The sequence below is a fragment of the Mobula hypostoma genome, chromosome 20 (genome assembly GCF_963921235.1).
Source record: "Mobula hypostoma chromosome 20, sMobHyp1.1, whole genome shotgun sequence".
Taxonomy (NCBI): Eukaryota; Metazoa; Chordata; class Chondrichthyes; order Myliobatiformes; family Myliobatidae; genus Mobula; species Mobula hypostoma.
In genome coordinates this window covers 7,817,753-7,843,674 of record NC_086116.1, presented here as the reverse complement: position 1 = coordinate 7,843,674, position 25,922 = coordinate 7,817,753, and the positions used below count along the sequence as shown (strand labels likewise).

The 25,922-nt window shown below is 45.0% G+C and overlaps 1 protein-coding gene across 2 annotated transcripts in view; it reads right to left on the bottom strand.

Moving 5' to 3' along the window:
- Positions 1–25,922, bottom strand: part of LOC134359313 (branched-chain-amino-acid aminotransferase, cytosolic-like) — a 125,608-nt gene that overhangs the window by 17,885 nt on the left and 81,801 nt on the right. For both annotated transcript variants that reach the window (XM_063072322.1, XM_063072323.1), the window contains exons 8-9: positions 3,756–3,841; positions 3,141–3,281 (exon numbers count right to left, since the gene is read on the bottom strand). In XM_063072322.1, the coding sequence (XP_062928392.1) occupies positions 3,141–3,281; positions 3,756–3,841 (227 nt within the window). The remainder of the gene's footprint in view (positions 1–3,140; positions 3,282–3,755; positions 3,842–25,922) is intronic.

Below are 25,922 nucleotides of genomic sequence, written 5' to 3'. Positions count from 1 at the left end.
AAAACAACTGAATTGAGGGTATGTGTAGGGTTTGAGTTGGAGAAACTGTTGTCAGTTGGGCAAGCACTGTGCCAATCTGTGGGTTGTTTTATGGGTGAGAAATGCCACCATTTGTATATAGGTGCACAATACTACCATGTTATTTTGTGTCACACCAGTCCTTACCAAAGGGTCAGCAGTGGAAATGGTGAACAGTCTGAAGTTCCTGGTGTCACCATCGCTGAAGATCTACCCTGGGCCCAGCATATTGATGAAATTAGAAAGAAGGCATGCCAGTGGCTGTATTTCATTAGAAGTTTGAGGAGATTTGTTATGTCTCCAAAAACCAGCGAACTTTTACTGATGTACAGCAGTCATCATTCTAACTGATTGCGTCACTGTCTAGTGTGGTGCGGCCACCACACAGGTCTGGAAAAAGCCACAGAGGGTTGTAAACTCGGCAGCTCTGTCATGAGCACCAGCCTTTCCGATATCAGTAAATCTTCAAAAAGGTGATTCCTCAGAAAGGCAATCTCTATCATTAAGGATTCCCCTCTCCCACCATCACACAGGACATGCTCTCTTCTCTTTGCTACCATCAGCGAGGAGGTACCAGAGTCTGAAGACACACATTCAATGTTTTAAGAATAGCTTCTTCGCTCTGCCTGGTGCGTGGCCAAGTGGTTAAGGTGTTGGACTAGCAATCTGAAGGTCATGAGTTTGAGCCCCAGCCTTGTGTCCTTGAGCAAGGCACTTAACCACACACTGCTGCAGCCTGCCCAGCTGAAAATTGGTATCAGCAAAATGCTGGGGGTTAACCTGGCATCCTATCTGGGGGGGCAGGGGGAGTCTTGTCCTCTCAGTCACTTCATGCCATGGAAACTGCCATAAGCACTGGTGAGTCAGACTTTAACTTCTTCTCTCTGCCATCTTATTTCTAAATGCTCCATGAACCCACTACTCTGCTGTCTTTTTGCACTACTTGGTTATTTTATATATTCCTTATTGTATTTGTTTATGACTTACACTGTTCTGCTGCCACAAAATAACAAATTTCATGACCTATGTCAGAGATAATCAATTCATTTTTGATTCTGATTCTGAATCAGCACTTCCTGTGGACGACATCAACCTTCATCTCTTCTGCAGTGCTGTGTGAGGGATCTCAGGAAGAGGAAGTCCTTCACCACCCACTTACAAAAAGTGACTACCCAGAGTATGAACACAAGAACTACCAACAATAGATTACCGACCCTGAACATTGACTCCATTTCACCCCCCACAGTCGATGCCTGACCTCCTGCGTGTCACCAACGCCTTCTGTTTTCATCTTCTAGTACATAAGAATCCAATAACTTTGGCCCCTATCTCAGCAGCATTGTGCGTAGTCAGACAACCTAAATCTTTCCTTATAAAATTAGAGCAAAAACACAGGTTGTTTATAGTTTGTGTGTATTGACATACACCTGCCATACTGACTGCCTCGCCCTCTAAGTACCTCTTCCCACTTTTCTACCATTACCTTTTCTTTTTGTAATTCCAAGCCATTAAATGCATCTGCATGATCTACTCCACGTGACCTGTAGGTACTTTCTTCAGGAATTAACCTAACCTTATCAAGTTGATTTCACCGTATTTATTCACATGTCTCCATTTCCTTTTCCACACCACCACTTGTTTGACTTGACTTGTTTGCCTCCTCTTGTGCAAGCTGAGGCCACCCTCAGGGTGGAGGAGCAACACCTTATGTTCCATCTTACGGCATGAATATCAATTTCTCCTTCTGGTAAAAAAAATCCCCCTCCTTCCCCTCTTCTTCTATTCCCCACTCTGGCCGCTTACCTTTTCTCACCTGCCTGCCACCTTCCCCTCGGTCCCCTCCTCTTTCCTTTTCTCCTATGGTCCACTCCCTTATCAGATTCCCTCTCCAGCCCTCTATCTTTCCTACCCACCTGGCTTCACCTTTTACCTTCTAGCTACCCCCCTTGCCCTCCCTCCACCATTTTATTCTGGCTTCTTCCCCCTTCCTTTCCAGTCCTGCAGAAGAGTTTTGGCCTGAAGTGTTGACTGCCAATTTATTTCCATAGCTACTATCTGACCTGTTGAAGTTTCTCCAACATTTTGTGTGTGTTGCTTTGGATCTCCAGCATCTGCAGACTTTCTCATGTCTCTACAGAGTTATCTCCTACCTGGATCAGAAAGAAGCCCTTTAACAATGTGTCCCTTTGCCCCTTCATTCACTCTTCCTGGAAGTGTATCTATCAAGAGATGAAATCAACCCAAACCAAGAAAATCAAAAACAAATCTGCATATGCTAGCAATCTGAAACAAAAGCAGAAAAGACCAGAAATACTCAGCAGGTCAGGCAGCATCTGTGCAAAGAGACACTAAGTCAATGTTTCAAGTGAAAGACCCTTCATTAGGACTGGAGAAGAGAAGGAAACATGTTATTTTTAAGTTCCAGAGAAGATGAAAGAAAGGATGAATAGGACAAGTGTACAAGAAAACCAACTGGGTACTGAAAGGCTTGGATAAAGTGGACATGGAGAAGGAGTTTCCATTAATAGTAGAGTCCAGAATCTGAGGGCACAGCCTCCGAGTAAAGGGTGGTCCCTTTAAGATTGAGGAGGAGTTTCTTCAACCAGAGGGTGGCGAAACTGTGGAACTCGTTGCCACATAAAGCTGTGGAAGCCAAGTCATTCAGTAAATTTAATGCAAAGATTGACTGGTTCTTGATTGGTACAAGGTTTAAGCGTTGTGGGGAGAAGGTGAACGGTGTTGGAAAATGGCAAAGCAGACTCAATGAGCCAAATGGCTTAATTCTGTTCTTATAACTGATAGCTTTACAGTCTAAAATAGGAGCAGGAGTAGCCCACCCTGCACGTCAAGCCTGCCCCACCATTCAATGATGTCTCATTTACCTCAGGCATCAACTCCTTCTCTGTGCCAGATCCCCACAGCATTCAATTCCCTAATCTTTCCAAAATGTACCTACCTCCACCTTATATACTGAACACCATAATGATCTAAGCTGCCTCCCAAAGGCAATAGCTGTAATTGGGAGACCCTGCTTCTCTGTCCATAGACGTTGCTTTCACATGGTGTGTAAAATCCATCAACAAATGGTAGTTCTCCCTATATATAATATTTAGTGTCCTCACCTCTCCTTTGTAAAGGATCCGTCCCACTGGGCACAAAGTGCAAGCTGTTCCTGTTCCAAACATTTCCTTGACTCGGCCTTCATTCACACCTTTGATAAGCTGCTCCATCGTTAACAAACGGTCCGCAACTTTGAACTTATTCTTCACATGGGCAGAAGAGGAGACACACACATGAAAACATCAGCTCCCATTCACTTTTCTAAGCTTTATTTATAAAAGATAAAATTTGTACCCTCTTTATCACTGTTGCACATCTAACAACGTTGCCCACATTTAACCAGACATCCGCAACTCATTTTAAAAGCAATTGGTTCAGTATTAGGTCTCATCAAATATTTGACCCCAAATTTATTAATAAGTACTTCAAGCAAAGTCGACAGTGCAGTCAGAAGTAATAGATATTGATTCTAATAAATGAATAAACATAACAAGGTTTGGACTGAGATGCAGATATGAATTACATTAATAGTTAATGCTCAAATCAAAATTAAACAGATTAGCAGACTACAAATTTAGTGTTGTATTTAGAGCAGCTAATTAGCTGTTAGCATAATGCCAATCAGTCAGGGGAATGCAGTAAGGTTAATGCTGTTCTGTTAAGCAACACTTACTCACCCACTTGCGAGTTAAATCCAGAATGCTTTGCCTTATGACTCCAGGCAATATGATGCCATCCAGTGGAGGTGTCGCAAGTTCTTCCTCTGGGGAAACCGAACAGATTCTACTCCGAATATGTACAGCAGGAAGACTAATGCACTAATTAGAATTTAGCTGTATAATTTGGTGTCGTGCTCTCACTAATATTAAAGCCCATCTTTCATCAGCATAGATCTCCTGATTCCCTACAGCAGGAGGGAACCATGCAGCCCACTTTAACAGTGCTGCCCCTCTGATATGTGGCTCGGTGGGCTCCACTCCTGCAATATTTCCCAGCAGAGGGGCAGAATCGTCCTACCACAGGCCGCTGACCCCATTTGAAATTGGAGTGTGGGTGGGCTTGCTGTCTCACTGTGCCTAAAAGTCACTCCACAAAGCCGAAACTGGGACTCAGAATGGTTAATCTTGCACGTAATCTTATCAGAACGAGGGGTCACAGTTTGAGGATAAAGGGGAAGCCTTTTAGGACTGAGATTAGGAAAAACTTCTTCACACAGAGAGTGGTGAATCTGTGGAATTCTCTGCCACAGGAAACAGTTGAGGCCAGTTCATTGGCTATATTTAAGAGGGAGTTAGATATGGCCCTTGTGGCTAAAGGGATCGGGGGTATGGAGAGAAGGCAGGTATAGGGTTCTGAGTTGGATGATCAGCCATGATCATACTGAATGGCAGTGCAGGCTCGAAGGGCCGAATGGCCTACTCCTGCACCTATTTTCTATGTTTCTATGTTTCTATGTCTAATGATTATCAGAGGAGTTTGCAAATAATTCAAACAACCTTAACTAATTGTAAAAATAATAAATTTATTTGAATCTGTAAAATTTAATTAAAATAGAGTTAAATACAGATAATTAGTTAAACCACTTGCCTTCACTTAACCCTAAGCCATCAGTGCCACTATAACAACACCATCCAGCCCTGGTGTAGAGACACCAGAGGCCTTGAATTAGTATTAGTAGAAGATAGATACTTGGTCAGTATGGACAGGGTGGGCCGAAGGGCCTGTTTCAGTGCTGTATAACTACGTGAGACTGCAAGTGCTTCCCATCCCTGTGCTCCAAATGCTACTGCTAAGACCACAGTGCAACAGAGGATTCAAAGCATTGGACCTTGTACTGTGATGCATCCAATGCATGAACATTTTAGAGTGCAGGATGGGCAGTCAAAGTTGCCCAGGAAGAGGTTATGACCAGATGTCCTCTTCAAAATCGTGGGTAAGTGGTGACCACAATTCAGCTTATAGCCCCTCCTCCCCTCTATCCAATTTTACAATCAAGTCTGTTTCCCCCCCCCACCCCCGACAATTCATATAGTGTGCACTTCTTCACCACTACTCTCTGGCCCATCTCACCACTACCTTTTTCACCAGTCAGTGAGTGTGAAGGAAGGATAGGACAGGGACCCCAGTGAGCTTAAAGCAAGTTTGGGAATATTGTACCCTTTGGACAATCAGAGAGCAGATTAGTCATAGTCATAGTCATACTTTATTGATCCCGGGGGAAATTGGTTTCCGTTACAGTTGCACCATAAATAATTAAGTAGTAATAAAACCACAAATAACTAAATAGTAATATGTAAATTATGCCAGGAAATAAGTCCAGGACGAGCCTATTGGTTCAGGGTGTCTGACCCTCCAAGGGAGGAGTTGCAAAGTTTTTGATGGCCACAGGCAGGAATGACTTCCTATGACGCTCTGTGTTGCATCTCGGTGGAATGAGTCTCTGGCTGAATGTACTCCTGTGCCCAACCAGTACATTATGTAGTGGATGGGAGACATTGTCCAAGATGGCATTCAACTTGGACAGCATCCTCTTTTCAGACACCACCGTCAGATTATTGGAGCTTTAACTGGATGCAAAAACTGCTTCAATTTATACATCACGTTAATGGAAATTCTGAAGTAATTCATTGCGAAGTTCTTTGAGGCTGTGTATATGTATTTCCTGTATACTTGCTCACGCTGAAACTTAGTATGTTAGGCAATCCAGCACTCTGTTTGTCACATCTAGTCCTGAAGACAGGCAGGACTGAGTGGTTGGTCTCTAACAGAAAGCATCAGGAATGAATGGGTAATGAGGAAAACTGCAGTACTATCTCCCTGCACACTTCTCCAGTGGGGCCAGGAGGCTGTCAGTGCCGACGGCAACTTGGCATGGGTAGTCCCTTCACTCGCTCGAGGAAAAGAGGGGGCAGGGCAACACAGAGGGAGCAAGGATGCTGGGACTTCTACACCGCTCATCCAGAGAACCAACAAAGGTACAATCACAGTGCTGTGTGGGTGGTTTACAGTTCTGTCAGAGAGGATCTGTTGTTCCGGTTAAACCTGAGGATTGGAACTGAGGCTCTGCTCCATTGCACTGAACACCAAGAGGCCTAGTGTTCAGGGTGGCATCAGAGGTGACTCTGCAGTTTGAGGCCTAGTGTTCTGTGAATGGTGGGTCCTGGAGGATCAAATCGCAGGTCTGGAAGTCGAATCCTGTTGTCCGGAGACCTGAGTCTGTGAATCTCTGTGGGACCACCGGGGAAGCAGAACCCCAACACCTGCCAGCCCGTTTCCAAGCCCGAGAACCCTGGAGGCAAAAGCTCAAGAAGGCATCTTGTCCTGGGGTTAGAGGACCGTAGATGTGTGTGGGTGGGAGGGAAGACCGGAGCTTGTTTTGCTGTTGTTCTTTTGTTGCTTGTTTTGTTCTGCGATGTTCTGACAAGCAGCGTGAGCCTACTATTTGGCACCGGAATGTGTGGCGACAATCGTGGGCCGAACGCAGCACACCCTTGTTAACATTTCACTGTCTTTCCATGCACATGTGAGATATACTTGAATTGTGGAAGAGCAGAATGAGGATTTAGGATTAGGACCGTACATAAGGTGAATCAAAACACACTGCAGCGTTCCAGGTTGGACTCCCCCATCATGTGGCAGTGCTATGGACGAAAGCAGAGAGGGGAATGTCCCCAATGGAGCAAAGACGAAGCAGCACCAACCTTCCCCAGCAGCTCCCTAGGGTGCCATGGGCCTTAGGAAAACTAGCCGGCACTTCTTTTTGTGCTGGACTTGTTGAATTGAAGCCATCTCACACTGGGTCAAATGGATGGATCAAGTGGATGGCGGAATAGAGAAACAGAAGGATGAGATCACATCCTATGCAGCCTCAGAATATAAGGACTTTCTTTAGAAATGAAAACAACAGGAATTCTGCAGATGCTGGAAATTCAAGCAACATACATCAAAGTTGCTGGTGAACGCAGCAGGCCAAGCAGCATCTATAGGAAGAGGTGCAGTCGACGTTTCAGGCCGAGACCCTCCGTCAGGACTAACTGAAGGAAGAGTGAGTAAGGGAGTTGAAAGCTGGAGGGGGAGGGGGAGATGCAAAATGATAGGAGAAGACAGGAGGGGGAGGGATAGAGCCGAGAGCTGGACAGGTGATAGGCAAAAGGGGATACGAGAGGATCATGGGACAGGAGGTCCGGGAAGAAAGACAAGGGGGGGGGGTGACCCAGAGGATGGTCAAGAGGTATATTCAGAGGGACAGAGGGAGAAAAAGGAGAGTGAGAGAAAGAATGTGTGCATAAAAATGAGTAACAGATGGGGTACGAGGGGGAGGTGGGGCCTTAGCGGAAGTTAGAGAAGTCGATGTTCATGCCATCAGGTTGGAGGCTACCCAGACGGAATACAAGGTGTTGTTCCTCCAACCTGAGTGTGGCTTCATCTCTTTACAGTAGAGGAGGCCGTGGATAGACATGTCAGAATGGGAATGGGATGTGGAATTAAAATGTGTGGCCACTGGGAGATCCTGCTTTCTCTGGCGGACAGAGCGTAGATGTTCAGCAAAGCAGTCTCCCAGTCTGCGTCGGGTCTCACCAATATATAAAAGGCCACATCGGAATTCTTTAGAAATGAATTTCTTTAGTCAGAGGGTGGTGTATCTATGCGATTCATTGCTACGGACGGCAATGGAGGCCAAGTCTTTGGATATATTTAAAGAGGAGGTAGATAGATTCTCGATTAGTAAAGGCATCAAAGGTTACAGGGAGATTAGATTAGTTTATGAGAACACTCAGTCCTCTTTTATTGTCATTTAGAAATGCATACATGCACTAAGAAATGATACAATGTTTCTCCGGAGTGATATCACAGAAAACAGGACAAACCAAAGACTAACACTGTCAGAACCACATAATTATAACATACAGTTACAGCAGTGCAGAGCAATACCATAATTTGATGAAGAACAGACCATGGGCACAGTAAAATAAAGACTCAAAAGTCCCCGAGTTGATCGACTCCCGAGTCCCCGATAGCAGGCGGCAAAAGGGAGAAACTCCCTGCCATAAACCTCCAGGCACTGTCAACTTGCCGATGCCTTGGAAGCAGCCGACCACAGCCGACACTGAGTCTGTCCATCCGAAAACTTCGAGCCTCCGACCAGCCCCTCCGATACAGCCTCCCGAGCGCCATCCTCTACCGAGCGCCTTCGACCTCGCCCCGGCCGCTGAAACAAGCAAAGCCGAGGATTTCGGGGCCTTCTGCTCCGGAGATTCTGGTTACCACACAGTAGCAGCGGCAGCGAAGTGGGTATTTCAGAAGTTTTCCAGATGTTCCTCCGTACTCTCACGTCTGTCTCCATCAAATCAGGATTGTGCACAGTCCCCCACTTAACAGATAAAAATATTCATCATCGGAGAGGCTGCGCACGCTGCCATCACGCTGCCATCTTCTCCTCCGAAGGCAGGAGAATGAGGTTGAGAGGGATAGTAAATCAGTAATGATCAAATGGGTGGAGCAGACTTGATGGGCTGAAAGGCAGATTTCTACTCCTACATCTTATGGTCTTACAGTCATTTGATTTGCCTTGCCCTCCAGACAGATTGGCCTTCATCTTTCCCAGCACTACCTCCAGCTTGCATGGGAATGGAGATGCACTCTGTTGCCTTCGAATTGGAAACCGCTTCTCTCATCAGTTAATGTCTCCTTGCTTGCCCTCTATTTGTGCAAATTGCTCACAAGAAGAACAAGTGAAACAGATGCTGCAGGCCACTCAGCCCCTCGATGAGATCATAGCTGATCTGACATCTAATCACCACTTTCCCGCACTAACCCCATATCTCTCAAATCCCTTAATGTCCGAAAACAAATCTTTTGATATTTTCTATACAAAACACCCTTTCAACAGACACAACATAGATCAACAGCAAGAAGATTTTACAAAGGTCAGAGGATCTTCAAGATATCCACAGTCTATGCGTAGGTACAGTCTTCAGAACCCAACAGAGAGGATATTTACATTTCAACCCAACACACTCTGTCCTTCTGCAATTAGTGGAGAACACACATCGGTCTTCATTGAGGGACCGGTGGTGGAAAAAGTGACCGGCTTCAAGTTCCTGGGCATCAATATCTCCAAGGGTCTGCCCTGGGTCCAGCACACTGACGTAATCATGAAGAAGGCATGCCAGCAGCAGCACCTTGTTAGGAATTTGAGGAGATCTGATGTGTCATCAAAGACTTTAGCAAATTGCTACAGGTATACGTATGGTGGAGAGCATTCTGACTGGTTGCATTACCATCTGATATGGAGGCTGCATTGCACAGGATCAAAAGAGGCCGCTGAGAGTTGTAAACTTAGCCAGCTCCATCACAGGCACAGCCCTCCTTACCATCAAGGTCATCTTCAAAGGACTGTGCCTCAAGAAGACAGCATCCCTCATTAAGGACCCTTATCCTGGGACATACCCTCTTCTCATTGCTAGCATTAGGGAGGAAGTACAGGAGCCTGAAGACCCACATTCAATGTTCTAATAACAGCTTCTTCCCCTCCAACTTCAGATTTCTGAACGGTCCATGAACCATAAACACCGCCTCACTATTCCTCTTTATTTTACATTCCTCTACATATTTTACTTATTTTTTCCAAGTCAGAGAATTTTTTGTCTTGCATTGCATTGCTGCCATAAAACATATTTCATAACATATGTCCGTGATAATAAACTTAATTCTGATTCTGATCCACTTTCTCAGATCACAGTAACCTTGATATGAAAGTTCTCTCAACCCAAATAACTTACTTGCTGCCAGTTATGCCACTGGTGGTTAGGGCAGCAACGAAAGTCCTCCATCTTCTTGAGGGTGACGTTCATGTCAGCAGCTTCCTCTCGGTTTTCATTACTGTCAGTCATGCAAGTCCCGGGTGGTGATTCAGGAATACCGTCGCACTCAGATGTAGAAGAATTCTTCATTGCTGTTTTACCAGTCAGGGTTGTTAGCCCTGAGCTGAACCCTGAACCTGAAGGACTGGTGGACCACTCCTAGTCCGGCCTCTAACCTTTGACCTCTTTGGCATGGGTGACCATACCAAGAGCCAAAGCAGAAAGCCCTGACTCCAGCCAACAGAGCTCTCTGGGTCACTGAGGCATGCAAGGTTCCAAGCCACAACAAGTTGTTGTCCTCTTGGGTGAACCCAGACTAAGGTGCAGCACAATTCAGCCCCACTGGTTTATATTTCCAAGGAGACTCACGAGTTTGCAGATGCTAGAATATGAAGCAACAATGTGCTGAGATAACTCACTGGGCCCATGCAGCATCTGTGCTGGGTTGGGGGGGGGGGTTGGAAAAGAGGTTGGAATTATATTTTCAAGTCAGCATGGCTTATGATTTGGAGAAGTACTGTCTTCCTGTACTTTCTTTTCCTTCTGGTTGGAAATATGTGGGAAATGCTGCAGAGCAGCCTTGGAGGGATGACATGCATTTCTATACCAGTGGAAGAGGCACTGAAGATGTTCAAGCAGTAGGTGAGATGCCAGTCAAGTGTGAAGTAAGGTTTCAACTCTATAAAATCCTGGTTAGACCACACTTGGAGTATTGTGTTCAGTTCTGGTCACTTCATTACAGGAGGATGTGGAAGCTTTAGAGAGGATGCAGAAGAGATTTACCCGAATGCTACCTGGATTAGAGGGCACGTCTTATGAGGATAGGTTGAGTGAGTGAGGGCTTTTCTCTTTGGAGTGAAGGAAGATGTGAAGTGACTGAACAGAGATGCACAAGATGATAAGAGGCATAGACGGAGTGGATAGCCAGAGACTTTTTCCCAGATGTGGCAAATACGAGGTGGCATAATTTTAAGCTGATTCGACGAAAGTATAGGGGGGATATCAGAGGAAATATTTTCTACACAGAAAGTGGTTTGTGCATGGACTGCTCAGCCAGCGGTGGTAGTAGAGGCAGATACATTAGGGACATTTAAGAAACTCTTTGATAGGCACATGGATGATGGGCTATGTAGGAGGGAAGGGTTAGATTGATGCAATGTTGGCATAAGGGTGTGGGCTGAAGGGTGTGTAGTGTTCTATATTCTGTGTTCAGACTGCCTTGGCCTGGGTGGTGTCAAACTTCTCAAGTGTCACTGGAACTTTACTCATCCAGAGGAGTGAAAAATATTCTGTCACTCTCCGGGCTTGGATGCTGTAGGTGGGAGAAGGGTTGCTGGAGTCAAATCACCACAGGATACACATCCTCTGGTAAGCTCACAAAAACAATACTGACACTGGAGTGACGGTGCTTATGATTTCAATAGTTCCATTTAGTTGTAATAGTTCCATTTAATACCAAAGAGATATATACAATATACACCCTGAAATTCTTGTTCTTTGCAGACATCCACAAAAACAGAAGAGTGCCCCAAAGAATGAGTGACAGTAAAAACGGTACAACCCTAAGTTCCCCGACATGGAGCCCCCCCATTTGTTGAAAGCAATGTCGGGGAAAAGGCCCCTCCTGCAGACCTGACACTTTGTAACACAGGTGCTAGATATTGAGAAATTAGAGGATTCATGGGACATGGGGTTAAAGCAGGAAAACAACACTAAGATAGAAGATCATATTGAATGGTAAGCAGTCACGTACAGTCTCCTGCTTCCATACCTTCTGTTCCGAATAGAGATCATGAGTTATCAGCTCATGTTGTCCAGGTCTTGCTGCTTACAAATTTGCAAAACACAAAATAAACTGGGCTTTGAGTATTATGCGCAATTTAACTCACCACATCACCAGAATTGCGCTGGACAGAGTGCTGAGGAGATCGACCAGGATGTTGCCTGGATTAGATGATTTTGGTTATGGGGAAAAACTGGATTGAAGGAGATCGAGGGGTGTCCTGATGGAAGTAGATCAAGTTGTGAGAGGCACAGATAAAGTAGATAGCAAAATTCTTTCTTCCCATGGTAGAGGTATCGCAAACAAGAGGACATTGAAAGCATGGAGTTTGAAAGGGGATCTGAAGTATGGATTTTTTTTACACAGAGAGTTCGTTGGTATCTGAAGATGGTCGTGGAATCAGATATAATCAATATAGTTCGAAGACATTTTGACAGACTCCTAAAAAGTCAAGACGTAGAAGTATATTCTACCACACTCTTAGCTTGATGTTGTCTTAATGCAAGTGAGTGTAGCTGGAAAAAGCTGTTGGCATGGCATGATGGGCAGAAGGGCCTGTTTCTGCTTATGACTCACAACTATTTTCTGAGGAGTTAGGGAAGGGGTCCCCGGATGGCTTCTCTTTCCACAGGTGCTGCTTGACCGACGGCATTCTCCCTACAGTTTCCGTTTTTGTTTCATTTTCCAAGGGAATAGGGATGGAGCTGAGCATTGTGCCTGCATCCAGAAGCATCTCCACTCTGACTTCACAATGAAGGGAAAACCACTGACTTCAACTGTAGCAGAGAATTATGGCATCCCACGTCATTTCTAGACTAGACAAGGAGAACCGATCGCAGTTACAGAGGCCAGAATGTTACCAAATGAGCAGCATCAATACCTTTAGCACATCTTCAGCCAAGTTTCCTCTGTTGAAACAAGCTGCCTTATTCCAGCTTTTCAAATTCAGGTTTATTATCACCTGTATATATATATATGCATGCAACCAAATGAAACAACATTCCTCTGGACCAATCATATATCACGCAAACCACATAAAGAAAAATATTACCATAAATAAGTTAATAAAATATAAATCAAAGTGTGCAGCAAAGGTAAACAGTGAACAGTTTGCTGTCCAAGTGACTAGTCCTTGGTGGTGGCGGGGTATTCATTAGTCTCACAGCATAAGGGAAGAAGCTGTTACCCAGTCTGGGAGTCCCGGTCCAGATGCTCTGTACCTCCTTCCTGACGGTAGTGGGTCAAAGAGGTTGTGGTGTAGGTAGCAGAGATCCTCAACAACGCTTAAAGCCCTTCATCCGTAACACTCCCAGTAAACATCACAAAGCGGGGTGGGAAGGAGAACCTAATGAACCACTCAGTATTTTTACTATCTCGGCAGGGTCTTGCAGTCCAATGCCTGCAGCTTCCCTACCATACAATGATGCAGCAAGACAGGACACTCTCAGTGGCTACTCCTTGCATAAGTCGTACATGTCTCAATCACCTCAGAAAGTGTATCTTCCTGAATAATGAGGAGGTGTTGTGGGTCCAGGTTATATCGTCCATTATGTGCACACCAAGGAGCTTTGTGCTCCTCACTCTCTGCACAGCAGAGCCATCGATGTGCAATGGAGAGTAGTTGACCTGTGCCTTCCTGAAGTCCACAATCATCTCTTTTGACTTGTCCACATGGAAACTCAGGTTGTCGTTCTCACATCATTTGAAGAGTCTTTGTACCTCCTCTCTGAGTGCCAACTCATCATTGTTGCTGATGAGGCCAACCACTGTTGTATCATCAACAGTTTGAGCTGGATCTAGCAGTCCAGCCGTGAGTCAGTCGCATGAACAGCAGCGGTCTGAGCACACAGCCGGGGGGTGGGGTGGGCACCAGTGCTCAACATGATGGAGCTTGAGATGCCGCTGCCAACTTAGGGTGACTTTCTGTCAAGAAGTCCAAGATCCATTTACGGAGAGGGGCATCAAGTCCCAATAGGGGCAATTAACCCACCAACCTCTGAGGGGTAATCATGTTAAACGCCAAGCTGAAGTCGTTGAACACATTCTGGCATATGGGGCATCATTTTCCAGGTGGGACAGGACAAACTGGAGTGTTGAGTCAATGGGATCTTCAGTGGACCTGTCTGAGCAGTAGGCAAACCAGTCCAATGTAGCTGGAAGATGGGAGTTTGCTAGGTCCTGTGATTGTGTGTTCAGAAGAAGGGGAATACACTAAAATTATGCAAACAAGCCAACTCCAGAGTCCGGCTAAATCCCACCGCCACTGGTAAGCCGGTTGTACATTCTCCCGTGACCATGTGGGTTTCCTCCAGGTGCTCTAGTTTCCTCCCACAGTCCAAAGATGTACTGGTTGGTAGGCTAATTGGTCATCGTAAATTGTCCCATGTTTAGGCGAGGGTTATATCAGGGGATTACTGAGCAGTGTGGCTCAAACTGCCAGAAGGGCCTGTTTCACATTGTATTAGGAGAGGAATGGAACTCAGGGATTACTGGGTTTTGAGATTTCAATAGAGGAAGCAGAAGTCACAGATCCCTTCAGGAAAGGAAATGGATGAATACTGCAAATGAGAAGTTGTAGCTCTGCACAGGGATAGCAGGGATAGAGGGTTCTTTTGGAGGGTAGTGGAAGAGGAAACAGGGTGAACACCCTTCTTTAAGAACAGGCCATTTAGCCTACGATTCTGTGCTGATTTAAACAAATCCCAGCTAATCGAACATGGTCTAAATCCCTCCATTCCTTGCCTATTCATGTGCTTTTAGACAGCACTGTCATGTTTCCACCCCCTTCCCTGGTGACATCACCACTCTCTGTTTAAGAAACTTGTTTCACACATCTCCTTTAAACTTTTCCCTCTCTCACCTTAAACCCATGCGTTCCACAATGTTCCACCTTGAGGGAAAAGCTACATATCCTGTTAATGCTTTCATAAATTTATATACTTCTATTGAGTCATCTTTCAGCCTCTGATGCTCTGGAGAAAATAATCCAAGCTTGTTTGGCTTCTCCTTCTAGCTAATATTCTCCAATCCATGCAGCATGCTAGTAAACCTCTCCGGTACCCACTCCACATCATTCCTTTGTGCAACATAATTCTATAACCCTATAAATGAGCCACGCACCAACATGAAGCCATCTTTAACGCAATCGATGGTTGTACAGTTACTCAGGTGCTTTCTTCTGGCAATGATTTCCCTCATTGTAGCACACAACAAAAAATATAGCATTAAGATTTGGAAGTGACATTTCCTTGAAATTTTTTGCAATTATTTCCCCCCTGTGCGTATCTAAGAGAAGTTGCCTATGCCATTAGTTTTGGAACAATTATAATAACTTTGATTAGTGAGACAGATTTCCTGTGAGGAACACGTATCCAACTGTCCCGCAGTTAGAAAATGTCTAATGAGGTGACATTTCCAACATAGCACTTTCCAGAAATTTTCTCAAAAATAAAAGCTGGCATGGACATGTGGGAGAAGACAGTAGTCAGTAGTTTGAATGAAAAGGCTGACTTTAAGGAGAGGTGGTGAAGTTTCACGAGAGAAATCCAAAGAGGCTGGGCTTCAATGATAGAACAAATAAGGGAGATTTAGAAGGGCAAAACAGAAAGGGCTTAGAAATCTCAGAGCATTGCAGAAGAGACAGAAATGCAGATCTCCACTCCTTCTTCCACTTCTCTCTTATCTCCTTCCAGTTGTATCTTCTCTAACTTTGAGTAACAAGCCCCAAGACCATAAGTCATAGGAGCAGAATTAGGCCATTCTGCTCCACCATTCCAACATGATTTATTTTCCTGCCCAATCCCATTCTCCTGCCTTCTCCCCGTAACCTTTGACCCACTTACTAATCAAGAACCACCAACTTTCTCTTTAAATATACCCAATGATTTGGCCTCCAAGGCCATCTTTGACAATGTATTCCATAGATTCATCATCCTCTGGCTGAATAAATACTTCCAGATCTCTGTTCTAAAGGGATGTCCTTCTATTCTGAGGCTGTGCCCTCTAGTCCTAGACTGGAAACATCTTCCGCATGCCCACTCTATCTAGGCCTTTTTCAATATTCAATAGGTTTCAATAAAATCCCCCATCATTCTTCTAAACTCTAGTACAGGATCAGAGACATCAAATGCTCTTCATCGATTAACCCTTTCATTCATGGGATCATTCCCTTCCCCAGTTTGTATCAGTGTTGCTCTTTCCACTGGGTTCCACCTTATCACAGACATTCCCATTCCGCTCTACGCCACTCCCACTCCTCTGTAATGTAAAGCACGCCTGGTATCAAACCTTTCTTAGCCGCGGTGGAAGGTCATCAAGCTGAACCACTGACTTTGTTTCATTCTCCACAGATTCTGCCTGGCCTGCTGAGTATTTCTAGCATTTCCAGTCTTTTTTCAAACAGTGAGATCAGAGGGGTTTGAAAGCAATGAGAAGAATTTTAAAGGTTCAAATGTCAAATTTAATGTCAGAGAAATGTATACAATATACATCCTGAAATGCTTTTTCTTAAGCAAAGTTACTGGCGGGACTCAGTGGGTTGAGCAGCACCTGTGAGGGGAGAGAAACTATTGATGTTTCGGGTGGCCACTGGACTGGAAGTCAACAAGGGTCAGGGTAAAAGAAGGCACAGTGTGAGTTCAGATGCAGCCAGCAGAATTCTGGGTGATCAAAGCTTCACCGAGATGGGAGGACAGCCCGCACACAGGAACAGGGACACAAGAGACTGCAGGTGCTGGATGCTGGAGGAACTCAGAAGGTTAGGCAGTGCCAGTGGAGGATAACGGACAGTCAATTCTTTGCGTTGAGACTCTTCATCTGGACTGGAAGAGGGGAAGATAGCTAGTATAAAGAGGTGCAGGAAAGGGGTGGAACAAGAGCCAACAAGTGATAAGTGGACCCAGGTAAGGACAGATTAAGAGAGAGTGGGAATGGTTACAGAGGTTGGGAGGTGATTGGTGAAGGCCACAGAGGGCTCCAGATGATGGAATTGGATGGGAAAAGAAGATGGATCATGGAGTCAAATGAAGGAGGTGGTAGGGCTAGAAAGAACAGTGGGGGGAGACTACCCAATGGGAGGAGTGTGTGGGTGGAGGAGGGAAAAGAAACAGGGTGGTGAGGGATTGAGGTGAGTATAGGAAGATCTGGGTAGATCAGGAGGACAGAGAAAAGGGGATAGTGGGGGAGCAGTTTTCCTGAAGCAGGAGAATTCAATATTCACAGGAATAGTCCAGTCTCTATGCAAAGGAACAATGAAGTAGGGGTTTAGCAGCAGATAGGCTGGAATAGCAATGATAAAAGCCAGTGTTACACGATCCTTGGTCTTGAAGATGGAGTGAAAGGTTAGAATACAAGCAGCAAATCACTGTGCATTTGTTCATCATTTACCTTTCTTAAATATTTGGATTGACCATAATTCTTCCTTCTAATGGCTCAGCTGAGGATATATATGGTTGAAGAATCCTTATAGTTTATTGTCCCAGAGTGCTGCTACTCTTCATGAATGAGCTTGCTAGGTTCAGGCGTCTTGCAGGATGGCTGCTTATAATATGCAGATGCTTCAAGGATTATTTCATAGATAACTTTCATGGCACTAAGGGACATTAGATAGTTTAGAGTGCTGTACTAAGTGATGGGTAAGATAACTTGTTTCTCTGTGTAACAAAATAATACTCCGAGTCCACTCAGGCTTCAATTAGTATGCATTGAACTTCAACTGGGCAATGGGAAGGGAACACAGCAGTCTGCCCTTTATCCCTATTCTGCAGTTCGCGCTCGCGCGTGCACGCACGAGTTGATGAGCTGACTGCCCTTTTAATGGACAATACCAAGCAGATCCAAAGTAAAATGTCAGTGCTATCCCCTGTTGTGTTCGGTAGTACAGTATCTTAATGAAACAGCTACACATTAGCAACAACTTGTCTTTAAATAGTGCTTTTAATGTAATAAAGCATCCCAAAGTCCCTCACAGGAAGCTTACAGACACTAGCAATGGTTTAATCAGAGAAGTTCCTTTTATCATCTAAAAGGAGGGCATTTTAAAGGATTTAATGAGGGGTTTCTGGCGTTCATCTGAGAAGAACAGCGAAGGTAATCAATAATCAGCAGAGAGCTTGGTCAGAGGGGAGCAGAGATCTCAGAGGGTTGTGGATGGACAGAGAGCTCAGTGAATACTTGGCTGAGAACTTTAATTACACAGAATGTAAAATAGTACAGCACAGGAACAGGCCCTTCACCCCACAATAGTGTTCTGAACTAATTAAGCTAATAATGCCTAATTAAACTAATCACTTCTCTGCACAATGGTCGATATCCTTTCATTTTCTGCATATTCATGTCCCTCTCAAAGAGCTTCTAAAACACCTCGACCATATCTGCCTCCACCACCCTGGCAGCACACTTCAGCCACCAGGAATACCTCCTTTGAACTTTCGCCCTCTTGCCTTAAAGGTTCGGCCTTCAATATTAGACTTTTCACCCTGGGGAAAAAATGCCAGCTGTTTATCTATGCCTCTCAGAACGTTATGAGCCTCTCTCAGGCTCCCCTCAGCCTCCGCTGCTCCAGAGTAAACAACCCAAGTTGTCCAACCTCTCCTTAAAGCACATGTCCTCTGCACCAAACAGCAGCTTGGTAAATCACTTCTGCACCCTCTCCAAAGTCTCTACATCCTTCCTATAATGAGGTAACCAGAAATGAATGCAATACTCCAGATGTGGCCTAACAAGAGTGTTATCCTGAAGTGGGAGGGTGAGGAGCCAGAGGTCGTGGTACATATAGGTACCAATGACATAGGTAGGAAAAGGGATGAGGTCCTGAAAGGAGAATATAGGGAGCTAGGAAGGGAGTTGAGAAAAAGGACCGCAAAGGTAGTAATCTCGGGATTACTGCCTGTGCCACGCGACAGTGAGAGTAGGAATGCGATGAGGTGGAGGATAAATGCGTGGCTGAGGGATTGGAGCAGGGGGCAGGGATTCAAGTTTTTGGATCATTGGGACCTCTTTTGGCGCAGGCGTGACCTGTACAAAAAGGACGGGTTACACTTGAATCCTAGGGGGACCAATATCCTGGCAGGGAGATTAGCGGGGGCTACTGAGGTGACTTTAAACTAGAATGGTTGGGGGGTGGGAATCAAATTAAAGAGGCTAGGCGTGAGGAGGTTAGTTCACAACAGGGGGATGGGAACCAGTGCAGAGAGACAGAGGGGTGTAAAGTGAGGGTAGAAGCAAAAAGTACTAAGGAGAAAAGTAAAAGTGGCAGGCCGACAAATCCAGGGCAAGCATTAAAAAGGGCCACTTTTCAACATAATTGTATAAGGGCTAAGAGAGTTGTAAAAGAGCGCCTGAAGGCTTTGTGTGTCAATGCAAGGAGCATTCGTAATAAGGTGGATGAATTGAAAGTGCAGATTGTTATTAATGATTATGATATAGTTGGGATCACAGAGACATGGCTCCAGGGTGACCAGGGATGGGAGCTCAACGTTCAGGGATATTCAATATTCAGGAGGGATAGACATGAAGGAAGGGGAGGTGGGGTGGCGTTGCTGGTTAAAGAAGAGATTAACGCAATAGAAAGGAAGGACATAAGCCGGGAAGATGTGGAATCGATATGGGTAGAGCTGCGTAACACTAAGGGGCAGAAGATGCTGTTGGGAGTTGTGTACAGGCCACCTAACAGTAGTAGTGAGGTCAGAGATGGTATTAAACAGGAAATTAGAAATGTGTGCAATAAAGGAACGGCAGTTATAATGGGTGACTTCAATCTACATGTAGACTGGGTGAACCAAATTGGTAAAGGTGCTGAGGAAGAGGATTTCTTGGAATGTATGCGGGATGGTTTTTTGAACCAACATGTCGAGGAACCAACTAGAGAGCAGGCTATTCTGGACTGGGTATTGAGCAATGAGGAAGGGTTAATTAGCGATCTTGTCGTGAGAGGCCCCTTGGGTAAGAGTGACCATAATATGGTGGAATTCTTCATTAATATGGAGAGTGACATAGTTAATTCAGAAACAAAGGTTCTGAACTTAAAGAGGGGTAACTTTGAAGGTATGAGACGTGAATTAGCTAAGATAGACTGGCAAATGACACTTAAAGGATTGACGTGGATATGCAATGGCAAGCATTTAAAGGTTGCATGGATGAACTACAACAATTGTTCATCCCAGTTTGGCAAAAGAATAAATCAAGGAAGGTAGTGCACCCGTGGCTGACAAGAGAAATTAGGGATAGTATCAATTCCAAAGAAGTAGCATACAAATTAGCCAGAGAAAGTGGCTCACCTGAGGACTGGGAGAAATTCAGAGTTCAGCAGAGGAGGACAAAGGGCTTAATTAGGAAGGGGAAAAAAGATTATGAGAGAAAACTGGTGGGGAACATAAAAACGGACTGTAAAAGCTTTTATAGATATGTAAAAAGGAAAAGACTGGAAAAGACAAATGTAGGTCCCCTGCAGACAGAAACAGGTGAATTGATTATGGGGAGCAAGGACATGGCAGACCAATTGAATAATTACTTTGGTTCTGTCTTCACTAAGGAGGACATAAATAATCTTCCAGAAATAGTAAGGGACAGAGGGTCCAGTGAGATGGAGGAACTGAGTGAAATACATGTTAGTAGGGAAGTGGTGTTAGGTAAATTGAAGGGATTGAAGGCAGATAAATCCCCAGGGCCAGATGGTCTGCATCCTAGAGTGCTTAAGGAAGTAGCCCAAGAAATAGTGGATGCATTAGTGATAATTTTTCAAAACTCGTTAGATTCTGGACTAGTTCCTGAGGATTGGAGGGTGGCTAATGTAACCCCACTTTTTAAAAAAGGAGGGAGAGAGAAACCGGGGAATTATAGACTGGTTAGCCTAACGTCGGTGGTGGGGAAACTGCTGGAGTCAGTTATCAAGGATGTGATAACAGCACATTTGGAAAGCGGTGAAATGATCGGACAAAGTCAGCATGGATTTGTGAAAGGAAAATCATGTCTGACGAATCTCATAGAATTTTTTGAGGATGTAACTAGTAGAGTGGGTAGGGGAGAACCAGTGGATGTGGTATATTTGGATTTTCAAAAGGCTTTTGACAAGGTCCCACACAGGAGATTAGTGTGCAAACTTAAAGCACACGGTATTGGGGGTAAGGTATTGGTGTGGGTGGAGAATTGGTTAGCAGACAGAGAGCAAAGAGTGGGAATAAACGGGACCTTTTCAGAATGGCAGGCGGTGACTAGTGGGGTACCGCAAGGCTCAGTGCTGGGACCCCAGTTGTTTACAATATATATTAATGACTTGGATGAGGGAATTAAATGCAGCATCTCCAAGTTTGCGGATGACACGAAGCTGGGTGGCAGTGTTAGCAGTGAGGAGGATGCTAAGAGGATGCAGGGTGACTTGGATAGGTTGGGTGAGTGGGCAAACTCATGGCAGATGCAATTTAATGTGGATAAATGTGAAGTTATCCACTTTGGTGGCAAAAATAGGAAAACAGATTATTATCTGAATGGTGGCCGATTAGGAAAAGGGGAGGTGCAACGAGACCTGGGTGTCATTATACACCAGTCATTGAAAGTGGGCATGCAGGTACAGCAGGTGGTGAAAAAGGCGAATGGTATGCTGGCATTTATAGCGAGAGGATTCGAGTACAGGAGCAGGGAGGTACTACTGCAGTTGTACAAGGCGTTGGTGAGACCACACCTGGAGTATTGTGTGCAGTTTTGGTCCCCTCATCTGAGGAAAGACATCCTTGCCATAGAGGGAGTACAAAGAAGGTTCACCAGATTGATTCCTGGGATGGCAGGACTTTCATATGAAGAAAGACTGGATGAACTGGGCTTGTACTCGTTGGAATTTAGAAGATTGAGGGGGGATCTGATTGAAACGTATAAGATCCTAAAGGGATTGGACAGGCTAGATGCAGGAAGATTGTTCCCGATGTTGGGCAAGTCCAGAACGAGGGGTCACAGTTTGAGGATAGAGGGGAAGCCTTTTAGGACCGAGATTAGGAAAAACTTCTTCACACAGAGAGTGGTGAATCTGTGGAATTCTCTGCCACAGCAAACTGTTGAGGCCAGTTCATTGGCTATGTTTAAGAGGGAGTTAGATATGGCCCTTGTGGCTACAGGGGTCAGGGGGTATGGAGGGAAGGCTGGGGCGGGGTTCTGAGTTGGATGATCAGCCATGATCATAATAAATGGTGGTGCAGGCTCGAAGGGCCGAATGGCCTACTCCTGCACCTATTTTCTATGTTATAAAGCTTGAAGGTAACTTCCTTATTCTTGAGTTTCGTCCTCGAGGAATAAAAACAAGTATGCCATAAAAAAAGCCTTTTTCCTACCCTTATCAACTTGTGCGGCCACCATCAGGGAGTTTTGAACATGGACCATCAAGGTCCTTCAGTACATCAATTCTGATGCTTTCAGAGATATGGACTGATGTCAAGAGGACTACAACAATGTGGAATGCGTCTTGGTATCAAAAATGATAGGCAGAAGAAAGGGAGTGAACAGCAATTACTGCCGGCAGAAGATGGGAGTCAGCCTAGGACAGCATAGAATGGTCAAGGTAAATGTGAATCGGTGTCTACATTTTACCCCAGCCCCATATGTCCTAATGTTTTGCTTCCTGAAAGTCCACCAATCCACCCATTGCTCTTCATCTATTCTGATATTTGCAAACTCAATAAACTCTCCAGGTTATGGCTGGGTTCTGTTCTTCTGAACTGCTCATGACTCCGACTATCTGCAAGGCAGAAATGCAGCCACAATCCAAGTTCCCAATCAGCAGAAGATGCCTGCAGCCCTGCAGAAGTGAAGTTGAATGAAGTTATCCCCTCTGGTTCAAAAGCCTGACGGTTGAGGGGTAATATCTGTTCCTGAACCTGGTGGTGTGGGTCCTGAAGCTCCTGCGCTTTCTTCCTGATTGCAGCAGTGAGAAGAGAGCATGGCCTGGACGGTGAGGGTCACTGATGATGAATGCTGCTTTCCTACAACATTGCTAGGTGTATTTGTGCTCAGTGGTGGGGAGGACTTTACCCATGATGGACTGGGCTGTATCCACTACATTTTTTAGGATTTTCCATTTAAGGATATTGGTGCTTCTATACCAGTTCATGATGTAACCAGTCAATATACTCTCCATTATATATCTATAGAAGTTTGTCATTCACAGTAGATACAAAGAGACACAATAGAATCAATGGAAGACTACACACGAAGATGGACAAACAACCATCGTACACGTTATCCACGCTGGTTCAGGAGTCTGATGGTTGAGGGGTAATAACTGTTCCTGAACCTGGTGGTGTGGGACTTAAGGCTCCTGTACCTCCTTCCTGATGGCAGGAGTGAGAAGATACATCAAGCTGTTTCACCTCCCCCTCACAATACACCTCAATGCACAGTTAACAGCACCACTTACTCATCTTAAGGCAAACCCAATTTCTTCCTCTGTTTCATTGCTGTTTGTGGAGAGTTAATGGACAATGATCACCAGCCATTGTTGTCACATTACAACAGAAGGCTGCTTCTCAAAATAAGTAGCTCATTGGCTGCAAAGTGCTTTGGGACAGTATAACAGGTGCTATAGGAATGCATGCTGTTATGGTGATAGGAGTAATAAGTGACTTCAGGCATGCTGCAGGGGTAAGCTGTCACATGCTACCTTTGAATGATTCCTACCAGCTAATTTCTAAGTGCTCCCTCTTTCCTGCATTGATGAAACAATTCTCACACATTGTTAATTAAGCTGTAGAAAGCAGTCTGCTAACAGACAGAGCGTAGCATTAATCTCTGCATTACTGTAACTAGTACAGTTTTCCACTGTGAGGTAATTACACACGTATCTTGCATCCCTTATCAATTCCAACTTCCAGTGAAACCTTTGCCGCCAGATTAGTGAATATGTTACTGTGTCCAGCTGGGGAGGATCAAGTAGGTTTTATTAAAGGCACTACCGCAAGGGAAAGTTTAAAAGAGAGCGGTTAATTTTGTAATGAAATGTAGAGAAACAATGCAGCCTGCCCCTTTTACACTTCATGGGATTAAATTGGCTTTTATTTACCTTCTGATACTTCAGCTTTGGGAACTGAGTTCATGAACATAGTTCTTCTCAGAAAATGGACTCACTCCAACCAGAAAGTGACAAAGGAATGGGTTTATTAAGTGAACAACCTCTTTATAAGGAAATCAGGCAAACCTCCTCTTCACTACTTAAGACACTGCTTTATATTTTAAATGCCCTCCAGCTTCTCTTATTAATCAACATTTTTCTTTATAGCATTCTGTTGTTTTATGCTCATCATTGTATTTATTGTTTTTATTTATAATTTACTGGTCACACAGTGAACTTCATGTGATCAGGGACTTCCACTGCACCCTCGTGCACATGCCCTATCACAGCAGGGTATGAGGACCACCAGCTACCAGCTTAGGCAGACTGGTCAGCTCAGATCTTCAGTGAGATCCAAGCGGTTCTGCAATGCCTTGTGGAGAACAAAGGGCATGACAAGGGACAAAAGAAGTCACGGTCATCTACTTCAACCAGGGAAGACCCCAGTTGCGAAGACTAATTGTACCACCATACCTGGACTTCTGAAGTTGTCGTGTGGAACTGCCCCAGGACAACAGCCATTCCACTTTACAAACTTTCCCTCAAAGGTTTCTTGGTGCAGCTCACGTCATCTAACTGTCATCATCAAGTGCGATGGACAACCAGCCGATGATGATAAGTTAATTTGATTTGGTCTGAGCTTACGGTTACATTACCACAGGACATCGAGTGATACTGGGTGGATGGAGCTGAGACACACATAAGCCATGCTGTAACTTAATAGCAGGGTGCATCCTTTCATCTATTTATTGTTTCTTGGAATGTGGTGCTGCTGGAAAAGAGCATCAATTTTTGCCCATCCCTATTTAAACAATCATCCGTGAACATCCCCACATCTGATATCACAGAAGCAGGTCATTGATAAAGTGGTTGAATAAGGTTGTGGCTAGGACACTTCCCCAAGGAACTCTTGCAGAAATGTCCACAAACTGAGATGATTGACTTTGGAGATCACAACCCATTCCCTCCCTGTAAGGTATGACACCAACGACCCTATGTTTGCTTTGATGCCAGTCTTGGTCAAATGCTGCCCTAATGTCAAAGGCAGCCACTCCTACCTCATCTCCAGGACCGGGCTCTCTAATCCATGTTCGGACCAAGGCCATGATGAGGTCTGGAGCCAGGTCGTTCCAGTGATAGTCAACTGGGCATTGGTGAGCCGGCTACTGCTATGTACCACATCTTCTGTGAGGATTGTCACCTCATCGTGGTGGAGAGGCTTGAGATCTCCTGAGATCCCGAGAGCGATGCTGCCTGGAGCTTAGCTCCTGGTAGGGTCAACCATGTTGGTGAGGTCAAGGGGTAATCCCGACAAAGAGCAGTCCAATCAAGTCCCCAGCAGCGGATCTGGCAGAAGGTGATGGCACATCAGTACGGCAGTGAAGGCGGCAGAATGCTGCAGCAGCGAAGGGTCCCCAGTCGTCTTGCCACTGGACCCTGACCCTGATCTGTCATGGACCATGTGGTGCCTGCCTGTCCGTCAGCCTCCCCGTGTTAAACAAAGTCACGCACAGGTGTTTTCCAAATGGGAATAACCACTTGGGTGAGCAACATACTCAACTCAAATGATCACACTAGTACTAGGTACCACATGGTAGCATTCATGACGACAGTTTCCATCACTGTGCTGTTGGTAAGGAGTAGATTGATTGGGCAATAATTATGCTGAATGAATTTCTTCTGTTGCACTGATTATCACTGAGGGAGTTTTCCACATTGTCAGGCGGATGCCAGTATTACAACGGTACGAGAACAGCTTGGCCAGAGTTCCAGATAGTTCACATTACAGCTGGGATGTTGCCTGGTTTCATAAGCCTTTGCTGTATGGAGTTAGAGTAGCTAGGGTGAAAGCAGCAATGCTCTTACTGAGCGGCACAGCAAATGCTGTCAGTGTCTGTCAGCACCTACGGAGGGAATTGGACAGTCAACGTTTCAGGTTGAGGCCCCTCCTCCGGAGTGCTGGTAGGAGGCAGAAACAGGCAGTGCTGGATGGAAGGCTGTGGAGAGAGATCTCCAGGAGGAGATGAGGTCAGTGATGATATGATGGTCGATGATTACTAACAGCAGCCTGATTATTACTAGAAGGACCCTAGTCCAGCATTCACTAGGA